The sequence below is a fragment of the Anastrepha obliqua genome, chromosome 1 (assembly GCF_027943255.1).
Source record: "Anastrepha obliqua isolate idAnaObli1 chromosome 1, idAnaObli1_1.0, whole genome shotgun sequence".
NCBI lineage: Eukaryota > Metazoa > Arthropoda > Insecta > Diptera > Tephritidae > Anastrepha > Anastrepha obliqua.
In genome coordinates this window covers 113,437,296-113,451,050 of record NC_072892.1, presented here as the reverse complement: position 1 = coordinate 113,451,050, position 13,755 = coordinate 113,437,296, and the positions used below count along the sequence as shown (strand labels likewise).

General features: G+C 34.8%; 1 protein-coding gene across 2 annotated transcripts; it reads left to right on the top strand.

The window, feature by feature from the left end:
* The first annotated feature begins 1,663 nt into the window (after positions 1-1,663).
* Positions 1,664-7,341, top strand: LOC129235672 (probable maleylacetoacetate isomerase 2). 2 transcript variants are annotated; one of them, XM_054869647.1, is made up of 4 exons: positions 1,664-1,755; positions 1,837-2,228; positions 2,334-2,664; positions 7,023-7,341. In XM_054869647.1, exons 2-4 carry the CDS (start codon positions 1,889-1,891, stop codon positions 7,210-7,212), a joined length of 861 nt encoding a protein of 286 aa, XP_054725622.1. In that variant the 5' UTR covers positions 1,664-1,755; positions 1,837-1,888; the 3' UTR covers positions 7,213-7,341. The 2 variants fall into 2 exon arrangements, with proteins under 2 accessions (XP_054725622.1, XP_054725621.1); XM_054869646.1 differs by having other exon boundaries at positions 1,664-1,773.
* The last annotated feature ends 6,414 nt before the right edge of the window (positions 7,342-13,755 follow it).

Below are 13,755 nucleotides of genomic sequence, written 5' to 3'. Positions count from 1 at the left end.
GGGTATTTTTACTCTTTCCAACGGCAAATAACTTGATGAGGCTTGGTGCTAAGAATATGTAATGCTGTATAAGTAAGTTTTATAAATGCAATAATAATTGAGGGAAGTTATAAAATGTTCTTAATCCCTTACAGAATTTTGTACGATATAGCGAATCAATCGATTTCAACCAAATACAAAGAAATTGCCTCTTTGCGTTAGATGCCGCCACTGTGGCAAGTCGTTGTAAAAGTCGATGTCGCCAGGCGGCCAAGATGCCATTAAGAGGAAAGGCAGGATTTCCGGGATCAGTAGAGTTGAGATCAGAAGGCATAAAAAAATGTCAACGAATTCCGTGTTACCTATTTTCCATATATTTACTTAAATCTCTAAGGGAGAAATAACACTAATCAGAGAAATTTGCCGATAGCAAAGGGTTAATTGAGATTGGTTCCAAAAACAATATAATATACATATAAAGTGTTAAGTTCATCAGTAATTTTATTCCTTTTATTTTCTATAACAATTCTTACTTAAAAATAAACGAATACAACAAACCAGAATGCAAAGAATTATTCCATTCCACTGTTAAAAAAATTCTGGTGATTTTGTTGTTTGGTTTGGTTTGTTTGGTTCAGATAAAATGTTGTCGCCGTCAATTTCCGTTAATCTTGATTGAGATTGGACTTCAACTATTTGTCCAACTTTCTCTGTTTTGCCCTCCTCCCCCCTTCTTTTTGCAATGTTTTGTACCAGCTAAGCGCTGAGTTTGCTTCTCGGAACTGAGTTTGCTAAGGACATAAAATTCATATAGTTTAAAACAAAAATAGGTTGTGTTGTTTTGTTAAAAAAAATTTGGAAGTGTTTTTGTTTTTTTGTCATTTGTGAACAAGACACTCCTCAGATTTATTTTTTTGAATTTTTATTTAATGTCATAGTGGGATTTCAGTAACTTTTCGAGTTATACTTATATCTTTATATTCAAATACGTACGTACATCAAACCAGTGCAAAATGCTACACATCTACTTAGGTGCATGTACGTGTGCGTACGCTTTGATCGGTTTGCAAACGCATGTAATATACAAGTACATTGTATGCTAGCGCTTCGCTTAAGGCAAATAAACGCAAGGTGACTTCAATATAGCGGATGATTTATTTGTTTTTCTTGCGATTTGGTGGTTTGAATGTGAAAGAGCCCTACGTCTTTGTTGTTTTGTTTGTTTGTTTGTTTACATACACATTGAAATTTTCATATTGAAACCACTAATATACAGAATCAAAAAACAAATGAAGTTGTTCCTCTACTGAAGTCACCTTTTCTGAATTCGCCTCGGTTTCACTAGAGCAGTATTTTGAATAATTGTATCACTTGATATGCAATCGCTCAAGTGCAATATTTTAGCAACGAATAAAACGCATGAACTTAACATTTGGATGTACATAATTTATAATCCGTTAAAAATATGGGCATTATAATCCATTATAACCGGATTGCTTTCTATATTCACAAATGCTTAGTATTTCAAATGTATAGGAAGAGTTGTTGATCAATCACTGCACCCCATTTGATCGCAGTGTTTATTTGCATATTTCCGGGCGCGAAATAAATATACTTCGCTATATCTTGTACCTACATTCGCGACTTTTTGCCGCATATTCACCATATTGTGTAGAAAGTAAAGAAGAAGGAAAATGAGGTACGCTTATAAATGTGCAAATAAAATTAAAAAAATAGATCTGATAAGAGCCAGCATTGATGCAGTATTTAGTGAAGGTGCTTATATTTTTTAAAGTATGTATAATACTTATAAGTGCATATAAAATATATAAATATACTTTCTCAAATATCTTTTAGAATAGTATTATTAAATCGTCGATGAACTGACACTAATTACCTGCTAAGAAAAATGAGTGTGACGCGGTGCAGTCGTTTGTTGCTTCAGAGCAGTTTGTTTAGCGGAGGAGTCCCAATACAATCAGCTCATCAGCTAAATAACCACATTTTAAGAATTTCCGCCAAACACGTTTCTACCACATCGATTTCTTCCAGTCCATCACCATCCCATCAAGCCACAAAGCCATTACTTTATTCGTATTGGCGTAGTTCCTGTTCATGGAGAGTTCGCATTGCCCTCAACTTGAAAAAGATTCCGTATGAAACAATAGCCATTAATTTGATGGGCGAACAACATGGCGATGAGTATCGTGTGGTTAATCCTATGAAACAGGTGCCTACACTGCTGATAGGTATGTCCATATATTTTAAGTAGTTAAATTTTATATAAGGTAAAGTGTTTTAAAAGCAATATTCACAATATAATGGTTCTTAATCAAAATTATATTCCTCCTTAGATGGATACAGCATTATTGAGTCGGTTGCAATTATGCAATATTTGGAAGAGACGCGACCACAGCCACCGCTTTTGCCGCCAGATGCATACGAACGTGCTAAAGTGCGCGAAGTTGTTGAAATAATTTGCTCAGGCATACAACCATTGCAAAATCTAAATGTACGCAAATATGTTGGAAAGGAGAAAAGTGAGGAATGGGCCCAACATTGGATTAGTCGCGGTTTTCAGGCACTTGAAAAAATACTTTCTACTTCAGCTGGCAAGTATTGCGTTGGCAATGAGATCACAATGGCCGACTGCTGCCTGCTGCCTCAGGTTTTTAACGCTAAAGGGTAAGAAATGAAAAATATGTAATAGGAATTATATAAATATTTATATTATTATTTATATTAACAATAACATCCTAAGTAGACTAAAAATAAAGAGAAATGAGCGTTCCCCCGAAAATCGGTTCCACGTTACTGTAATGGCCCAAACTTAAATCCGGTCAATGATTGTCACTGCAGAAGTATTCCCCAAAAATGTATTGGGAAGACTTTATGCGCTACATCAACAACATCTAAAAACCCCCGCGTCCTACAAATGGTTTTTTGAAAGTTATTGCATTAAAATATGACTTCTGGCGGCCGTCGTAGGCGAAGGGCGTAGCGATTCTTCGTGCATGAACAGGCAAAATGATAGAACATGTCTTCTTGAGTTTCTTCAATGGCAAATCTCCGTGTGCATTTCTGCCATGAAAAGGCTCCTCATAAAAGAAACCATCTACCGTTCGGAGGCGGCATAAAACTGTAGGTTCCTTCATTTCTTGGAAAACATCAAGACGCAAGGAGGAGCTTATCGAAGCACCAAAGCAAATAGTGCAGGTGCTAATTATACATATGTGTGTATGTTATATGTACAAGGTGAAGTCCAGAATCAACAAGACCGGCGTCATCTTTTTAGTGAGCTAGTGCGTTGGAAGTTACATCCCTAGCTGACTCCCAGTGAAAGCTTGAGGACTATCGGTTCAGTGGAAGCGAAGTTATTGCGTCTAAAGTGTCAGCATGTTTGTGTCATCAGTACAAAAATTAGTTTCGAACAAAGAACTAATTTCAAATTTTGTTTTAAAATCGGTAAAACGTTTACCGAAACAATTTAATTGATGAAAAAAGTTTATGGCGTTGATGCTCTACCTCGTGCCAAAGTTCATGAGTGGTTTACACATTTCAGGGGTGGTTGTGAGGACATAATTGTCATTTAATTGCCATACGGGCCGCCCAAAATCAGTAATCACCGAAAATTCCATCGAAAATTTTCGTAAATTGATCAAAAATGAACCGAAATCATAGTTCAAATTCATGGAATCCTAGTTGATATCTCCAAAACATCGATTTATCGCATTTTAATTGATCATTTGGGCTTACGCAAGATCTGTGCACGTTTCATTCCGCGCAAGTTAACGAAGGACCAAAAATTAATCAGAATTTAATATTCGAAAGATCTCATTAAAGAGGCGAGAAAAGACGAGAACTTCCTTTACAACATTGTAACTGGTGATGAAAAGTGGTGTTTCCAACATGAACCTGAGATTAAGCGTCAAAGTGCCGAATGGAAAGCCCCAGACGAGCCACCACCCAAAAAATCGCGTTAGGAGAAGTCAAAAATCAAGTCGATGCTCATTTGGTTGTACGATGTTAAGACAATTGTCCAATGCAATTTTCCACCTTGTCGTTTTGGAGAGTTTGTTGCATCGCATTCTTCGAATTCGCCCTGAATACCGCGAAGGAGGAAGTTGGCGCTTATTGCATGATTATGCACCAACTCCTCGATCCATTCTTGTGACTTATTTTCTGACTAAAAAATCGCTTTTTAACCATCAATCACTCACTGTATTCGCCTGGTATGGCTCTCTGTGACTTCTACCTATTCGTAAAATTGCATTTGGCCATGAAAGGAAATCATTTGCGTCCATAGAGGCGCTCCAAAAGGTTTGTACCGACATCCTGAAGGATATTCCGGATTCCGGTTAATGACCTGAAACACTCTTTCGAAAAGCTTTTAGATCGCGCAAAACAGTGTATCGAGGCCAGAGGCGACTATTTTGAAGAAATAAACTCGACGTCATCAGAACAAAGCTCCTATCGTTTCAATTTTAGCTCAGTCGTTTTTATTTTGGACTTCCCCTTGTATATACAAAAAAATAATCTTGTGAACTACGGTATACAAGCAGTCAGTCAATGTAGCGCATGAAGATCAAAATTATCAAAATAATTTTTATTTATTCAGTAAAAAGTTATTAAAACGTCTGTTATAATGAAATCTCCATTATTTGAGCAACCACCGCACTTGGTTCATCATGAGTGAAATCGTGTTTCGCACTAATATTGTCTATTGTAGCTTTTGGTAAAATTGTACCTGGAAAATTTTTATAAAACACTTTAACACATTATATACATACAGTAGGAAGCAAAAGTGTTTCGATAGTTAACATTATCAACTTTGTGGGCCAATAAAATGCAAACGAATGAAGCAAATCAAAAAAACTTTTTGTTCTAATAATATGTCTTTAAACCTCAACAAATTGCGGTATATGATAAAAACAAAACAGAATCAGTAAAATATTCAAAAAAAAAAAACCAAAACAACTCCCATGTGTACAATTTTGCACTTTCCGTTATTCTTACTTTTGTTTGATTTCTTAATTCTCTTTTCAGTAATAGACATGCAGTTTTACCATTATATGTTTTGTTTGTTCATTCTTCGCTTATATGATCCAGAAAATCACGTGTTTCTTATTATTCGAAACAGATTTGTTGATTTTAGCAATTAGTCTATAAAGTACCGCGAAAAAATGAAGAAGCTTTCGCCTGATGTCGAAAATAGTGTTATTAGCCTAACTGAAAGTGGCTGTTCGACTCGTGCTATTGCAGATCAGCTTAAGATTTCCCATTCAGCGGTGTCCAAGGTCCAAAAAAGACGAAATGTTGCACCCAAAAACATTATTAAAGGCCGTAAACGCCTCTTAAATGACTCTGACGCCAGACTAATGATGTCGAAAATGAGATCTGATAAGTTCCTAACACCAAAGAAGGCATCTATGGACATAGGAAAAGACGTCAGTCGGTGGACAGCTAGAAGAGCACTGGCTAAGATTGGATATGTGGCAAGTGTGAAAAAAAATAAACCAGCTCTATCCGAGAAGAATGTCAAGGCTCGATTGAAATTTACCCGGGAACACAGAAACTGGACTCTAGATGACTGGAAACGTGTTATCTGGTCAGATGAATCCAAGTTCAACCATTTTCAGTCGGATGGCAAGCAATACTATTGGCATAGGCCCGGCGACAAGCTTCAAAAACACCATGTGAAGCAAACCGTCAAGCATGGAGGAGGCAATGTCAAAGTTTTGGATGATTTACTTGGTGACACATTGGACCATTACAAAAAATTGATGGTATAATGTTAAAAGAAGACTACCTCAATATTTTGCAAGCCCAACTATCAAATTTTCTGAACAAGTGTGCATATCCCGAAGAGGAAATTACTTTTCAACAAGATGGGGACCCGAAGCACACTGCCAAAATTGTCCGCGAATGGTTAAAAAGCCAACACTTTAAGTTGATGGAGTGGCCAGCTCAAAGTCCCGATCTCAATCCGATTGAGAACCTGTGGTCAATCGTGAAGCGACGGCTCGGGCAATATCAATCAGCGCCATCCAACCTAGACAATCTTTCGAAGCGTGTAGAACTGGAGTGGAACCGAATTCCAAAAGAAAACATAGAGAAGTTGGCCGAGAGTATGCCAAACTGAATAAAAGGTGTAATAGCTAATAAGGGTCTGTGGACAAAATATTAATTTCATATCATATTTCATTTTGTTCACTAAAGGTGCAAAATTGTACACATGCGAGTTGTTTTGGTTTTTTTTGTTTGAATATTTTGCTGATTCTGTTTTGTTTTTATCATATACCGCAATTTGTTGAGGTTTAAAGACATATTATTAGAACAAAAAGTTTTTTTGATTTGCTTCATTCGTTTGCATTTTATTGGCCCACAAAGTTGATAATGTCAACTATGGAAACACTTTTGCTCCCTACTGTATATACTATTATTTTATATTATACACATATTACTTTTCCGTAACCTCTTATTGAAGCATAGACCGTCAACTATGCCTCTTCGCCAACGGACACGGTTTTGAGCTATAATCCCAGTTCGTTCCATGTAAGTGCAAGAGAGTTCATTTCAACTTCTGTTGAGCGCCTCAAAGTGGTACATAGCCTACGCACTCCTCGCCCAGCTTGTTGGAAGGGGTTTCAACGCACGGCCTGTCTAGCAACATTGTCCTCTAAGCCTATGCTCAATCCACTGCTACTTCCATTTTCGAATTTCTGTCGCCAATTCGAATTTCGTCAAGCTGGTTAGTTTTTTTTTTAACAGCTCCGAATTGGATATTGTTATTGCCGCGGTTACTTTCCATGAATCCAGTTGCCCCTACTTAATTGTGTCATTTTGGTACCTGTTTTGCTAAAAATAAGTTTATAAAGGTATAAAAGAGTTTAAGTATTCAATAAAATTATTTTATGATATTGGACTGCCGAAATTATTTGCAAATTTAAAGCCTTTTAGATTTATACTTTATATATTGCAATTTCATAAAATTGTCCACTTCTACCCAGGTTATATTACAAAATGTTTTCATTTATTTTTAGTTTTCAAGTGGATATGAACCAATATCCGACTATAACACGCATCGCAAGTGAATTGGAGATTATTCCCGCCTTCTCCGCCGCCCATCCGAAAAACCAACCTGACTGCCCTACAGAATATGCGTCGAATAAAAATACGTACGGCTACATGAAAAGCTGGCTAAGTAAGGAGGTCAACGATAGAACCAAGTGATTTGAAGCAGACTCACGCAATAAATCACATTCGGGCCAAAATAGCAAAGCCCATGGAGGAAAGTTATAATGCATTACAAAATATGGTAGCACATATACTCGTATGTACGTACATATATTAAATAAAAATCATTCAATGTAATAAATGTAATAAAAAACAAATTAAGGGTGATCAATTTAGAGGTATTCGATTTTAAATTAAAATAAAACAACGAAAATTCAAATTGATTGAGTAATCTTTATTATTTTTGAGTAGAACCATTCATGACATTTATTTTTTATTTTCAAATATTGACCGCAACTGCACTGTAATTCAACAATTCAACCATCCGTAAGCACCAATTTTGAATGACTCGCTGCCTGACACGTGAGAGTTTTAAGTCTTAATTAAATATGGTTTTACATTTTTAAACTGTAATTATTTATTACATTTAAATGCAAAGTTTATGTACAACAAATTCATCCAGACTACTAACACAAATTAAATGAGATTATATACAAGATTTCAGAAGGTGAATGAAAACAACATCAGACAAGGAAAAATCAATCTCGATAAGAGATGATATCCGGTTGTTTGATTGATTGAGTCATTAAGAGCGCGAGCAATTATTATTTATTATTTAAGTTTTTACTTTCTAATAATCTATTTGAATTGTACTTTTTTTGATGAAATTTAAATAAATAGAATAGCGACCACCGTAGTCAAATGATTGTGTGCGTGACTACCATTCGGTAGATACCGGATACGAGGGGTACATATAAGTACATCAAGTAATAGATGCAGTCGTAAACCTCGCCAAATATTTTCCTGCCATTGAGAAAAATCTCATAAAAACTAACTACTGCATATATCTTATATACAATTGTGCTCAAAATCATAGGTGCGCGACGAACTACCGTGGCATACCTACCACAGCATATTTGATGCACCAAAAAAAGTTATTAAAATATCAAATATATTTTATGGTATTTCCATTACAGAAAAAAATCTTATATTTTTATTGTTAAATAACAAAAATGTTTCTTCATAAGAAAGATATGGCAAATTAAAATAATTCAGTTACAGTTTTGAGGTCACAGCTTAAATGATGCATGCACTAAATTAAAAGTATTCAAAAAATATAAACACATTAATATTTTGATTTCATGATTACGGCTAATACTAATTGGGGCATCCCTTTTGATTAAGAACAGCTTTTAATCGAGAATTCATAGATTCTACAAGTTTTGCTGTACAATCGGAACTAATTTTATCTTATTATTCCTGTAGTGCCCATTTCAGATCAGAAGCATTATAAATATTGTGGTTTCTTATTTTATTTTCCAGCACTGACCACACATTCTCAATAACGTTGAGATCTGGACTCTGTGCAGGTGTGTGTACTACATGTGGGCAACTCCAGATAAGCCAAATTTTTATAATATAATACCAGACGTATGCGTACGGGATCGTTGTCTTGGTAACACCTAAACGGATCCCTAATGCTCATTTTATCCGCACTTTGTACTAAATTATCTTTTAGCAGATCCAGATATATCTCTTTATTCATGTTTCCTTCGATAGATGCAAAATTTTCGACGCCCATACCGTCGCACTGCCCCCGCCGTGTTTAACTGTAGAGCGCAAATTATGGTACAAGGTTGAAGCGCGGTGTTTGGTTTTCCCCAAACGCAAGACTTCCCATGAGACCTGGAAAGGCTAACATTTGCTTTCATCCGCAAAAACAACGGACATCTGCAAAACTCTATTCTTTGTTTTCTATTACGAGCATTAATCAACGGTTTACTTCGGGCAGTCCTTCCATGAAAATTTTCTTCACGCAGAACTCTACGAACAGTTTTTGTAAACCTGATCTCTCTCTCTGATCTTGCCTAATTATTTTTCGACTTCGTTCGTTAATTTTGGAGCAATCGGGGTTTTCTTTAACTTTGCGAACAATTCACATCTTATCTGCATCATTAAATATTTGATTTGGCGCAGATCTGCCCTTATCTTCTATCCTGCTTTCGTGGCGAAACCTTTCTATAATATGCTGGACAGTCTAACAGTACTAATAGCAACAATTTCTGCAATTTTTCGTTGATTTTTTCCCTCTTTATAATGACGAATAACGTCTGCCCTTTTTTCAAATGAGGTCCGTTTCCCATTTCAAAAAATTTTAGTTTTTTCAACTTTTCTTTACAAAAATTTTTTGATAATGACTTAAGACGCTAAGCTAAATAGAAAAAAAATACATTTCACCGCTATTGCATTATCAGAAAAAATATAAAATATACTGCATCATTTAAGCTGTGAGCATATTTTGTTTCTTTATTCTATTCTTTATTCTTTCTATTTGTTTCTATATTTTTAAAGCGAACTTTGTTTTTGTTATTGTTCTTTCTGCAGTGGTAAACAGTACATACATATCTCATTACAAGTCGTATAATTTTTTTTTAATTTAATAAACGTCGAGTCATTTTCTTTTCTCTAAAAAAATATTACCTGCATCAAATAAGCTGTGAGTCATTGTATCAAGTTTTAATTTTTTTTTTATTAAATTTTTCTTTTGTTTCTATAAGCGTTTACTGCCATCTCCAAACTTTATGCAACATTTACAAAAAATTAACAAATTTAATAAAGATTGTTATCACAATTTTGAACTTTTTATTCAACTTTTTATTTAAACTTTACGCTATGAAGTTTTATAGTCCATCTAATTTTAATATAATAAAGTGCAAATTTGAAATCGATAACAAATTGTCTTGATTTAAATTTTTTTTCACTTTTTTGAATACGATTTGAGAATTTTGTTTTCATATAAAGCATATGTTCGGAAACCTCTTACGAGTATATGAACGAAAATGTTCAACACCTCAACGAAAAAAAAATAGTCAAAAAATCAACGAGAATTTGAAGCCATCTAACTGCTTACCCAGCGTTTTTTTTTTTTTAAATATTTGAATAAAAAGTTGGAGATTTTGATTTATTATTTTGTAGTTTTTTTAATTTTTATGAATTTTGTTCAAAGTTTAGAGCTTTGAATTATACGATTTTTGTTGTAGAATGATACTAAATATCGTCAAAACATTGTAATTCGTATCGCTCCTATTATATTGAACGCAGGTAGATACATACCTATAAGCGAATCAGAAAGTTTTTCTGTTTGTAGGTTCCGAAAATCAAGCGCGTTCGAATGCCAGAACTGACCAATGAGGAGCAAAACTGGGAACTAATCGAGAATGTTCGTTCCAGATCTGAACTGCACGCTGATTTTATTCTTGTTGTGTTTCAGTACGTTGCCGATTATGATTATCGTCCTCATCGAAGTGTTATTGGAAAAATTTACAAGTTTTGCGAATTTCATATAAAATTAATAAGTTTTAATAAAAATAATTCAATTTCATCATAACAGTTTCTTCATAACTTACATTCAGTTTCTTCCGAGATAGCAGCAACACGCGGTATGTAAGCTAGTTATAACTAAATAGGTTAAATATGTAGTACAAACCTGTTGTTGACTTCTGGCTTAAAAATATGATGGACATAAAGTTCATACACATAAGTTCATATCGCACACTAAATACAAAAAAGTCACAACTCAAAATTTTTCCAAATAACTTTTTCCCCATAAATTAACTCACAGCACACATCTCTAACTACCCAAGAAATTTGTTTGTTATCACTACTTTGTTTAACTGTAAAAGTACCGCTATCTATTTTGGTGCGTCGCTTGCACAGCATCACCTTTTTTTTAATTATAAATTAAATTAATATAAAATAATTGGTGAGGAGGTTGGAATTTCTCTTTCTTTTTGCAAGAGATTATCAATAATTTTAGTGGTATTTAGTTATAATTTTGCTAACGTAACATGGATTCCTTTGATTATACTCGTATTAATATTAAAATACGAGCAAGATCTGTGGATGTTCTGGGATTTAGTCTTCTTGGTTGAAGTTCCATCCTCTATAAGTATATCTTGAGCTTACTGTTGCTTCTGTTTATTGTTTCTATGCCAAGGTCGTGGTGAGTATCGTCATTTCCTATGTATCAATCTTCGTTTGTGATTGTTCTTAGCATCTTAGATTGACTTCTCTGTATAATTTGTAGGTTTGATTTACTCGCAGTCCCCCATTGATTTATATTATTTATTGATATATTATTTGCTTATTAAGCTTATTGTTTTCCTAGTAGCCAGTAGAATTGTCGTAAATTGTTTTTCATCTCATTTCTCTTGTTCAATATGGGTTATTTTCATGTGAGCTTTGAGTCAATCGTGATCCCTAAGTACGTTGCACTTGAGTGTATTTTTATGTCTTCTCCGTGAATTTGGATTGGATGTCTTGCAGATTTTTTGGAGTACTCAAAAAGTTTTGCTTTGATTGGTCAAAAGAATTCAAAAGGTGTTGTCAAGAGCAGACCGTTAACCGGCTCTCAGCGAATTTGAAAGAACCAACTGATTGGCAGATCACACAGGGGTCATGACAGACGTTTTTTTATGAAAAAACTGAGATTGTGTTGGTGATAAATGAAAAAATTAACACAGTCTTCGCCCATACTGCTTCGTTGCCGTCTGACGACTGATTAGACGAGCGCGATGGAGAGAATAATAAGGTAGCAGCCTCTCTTATGGGCGTAATCTTGTTTCTATCATTCCTGTTGGACGTGAAACGTGTGACATGAGCGAGTAGAATTCGGCCGCCGAGTACCTGGTGAAATGACAACCGAAGTTCCTCAAGGATCATAGATTTACAAGCTTTGCTCTTTAACTATGGTGAAAAAGAAAATAGTAAGGGAAACTTTGGCTGCCGCGTTACAAGCGAGATTTGGCAGTCGAATTCTGCACAATTATTTCATATGTACCTATGCACACACTCCTCGAATCAGTCGTTGTTCAGATGGCAACGAAGTGTCGTAGGTTAATTTTTTTCATATGTCACCATCTCAATTTGTTTGCAAACACATCCCAAGTGACGTCAGTCCATCAGCTGATTCTGTCAAATTCGCTCAGAGTCGAATAACGGTCTCTTAAAGAGCACACCTCTAAAAATCTTTACTTTTGCAATAGAGTTTTGTGGTTTATTAATCAAAGTATATTTATCTGAAAAAGTCATAAGCGGAAATTTATCGTGCATCTTCTTCTTCTGAAATGGCGAGATAACCGCTTACGCGATTTTGGCCGAGATTAACAAAGCGCGCCAGTCGTTTTAAGTAGCGGGTCCCAAACCCAGCCCACAACCAGCTATCCTGGAATGATTAGCCTTCTCACGTTAGCTCACTCCCGAACGGATGTTCAGAAGCTACCCAGAGGATACTTGGGCTAATCCTGGGAGTTGTGAGCTGCTTGAACCATATGCAGAAGAATCGTCCTGGCCACTCCCAAGTGAATGGCGATCAGTAACTTTCCCCACTTGTGTGGACTTCTACATTTGGAACTATCCTTCATCTAGCATACGTTGCGTAAATCTCAAGATGACATCACAAGAGCAGCGCTAGACTAGAACCCTCCACAAGGTCGGAAGAAAAAAGAAAAAAAAACAGGTCGTTTCTGGAGCCAAATTAAATTCTTTGCGTTAAATAATGCAAATTATAATTTATTTATTGAAGAACTATATTCCATATAGGAATATAAAATTAATAAAACTGGATAACCAGCAAAACCAGCAAAACCGGCTTTCGCGTAAGTATTCTTGTTTATGGAACTCAATTTGACTATATTATGGACATACTCGTATTATTGTACAATAAATTCTCCAGAAACTGTTTTTTGCCTCTCTTGAACATTTGAATTTTTTTGAGTTGTGACTGACTCTTTTGTATTTAGTGTGCGATATATCAGAGTAACTATCAAAAAGACACAGTTTTATTTTTTTATGTAATGTTAAATTTTCTTTTATTGATTTCATGCCCATTATGTAATTAATGTATGTATGCCATTTATGTATGTATGTATGTATATCACGCTAAGAACTAATTTTCTTTAAAATTGATAACAATGAATGCGCTCATGGGCAATTCGTATATTGCAAACTGCAATCTGCTGCTAACAACGTTCACCTTTCTGCCGTTTTTCTCTGGATGATGATCCACCTTAATGATGTTTTCGTCTGCTCCTCATAAAAGTTATTGTTAATTTATTTATTAAATTTTTATTTATTTATTTCATTTTTATTTTTAGTTTTTATTTTTTATTTTTGCTTTGAGGGGATGATTTCATCGCAATCACAGTTACTCTCAATGGCATTTCGGCTTTCTGCTTCATTTACAAAGTACAATACTATTCCATGGTAATTTTTAACTTGCCTTTTTGTTGTAAATATTGAAATTTTGGTTGTTGGTTTTTGGTTTTTGGTTTGGGAGTAAAGAATTCAAATAATTGCTTGGTTTGCATTTCGCTATTTTTCATTTTCATTTTCTTTTGCTTTTGCTTTCTCTTTTGTAGTTTTTAGGTCTCAGTTTGTTTTTTAATATACATATATATATATATATGTATTTATGGTTATACATATGTACATTCATATGTATGCACTTTCAACAGCTGAGTTTAAAATGTTTGGTTTTTT

Bases quoted from the DNA above. Each gene is read 5' to 3' on its own strand.
- LOC129235672 (XM_054869647.1), top strand. From the start codon at position 1,889: ATGAGTGTGACGCGGTGCAGTCGTTTGTTGCTTCAGAGCAGTTTGTTT. The intron at 2,229-2,333 runs GTATGTCCATAT...ATTCCTCCTTAG, and splicing joins GGTGCCTACACTGCTGATAG to ATGGATACAGCATTATTGAG. The intron at 2,665-7,022 runs GTAAGAAATGAA...ATTTATTTTTAG, and splicing joins CAGGTTTTTAACGCTAAAGG to TTTTCAAGTGGATATGAACC.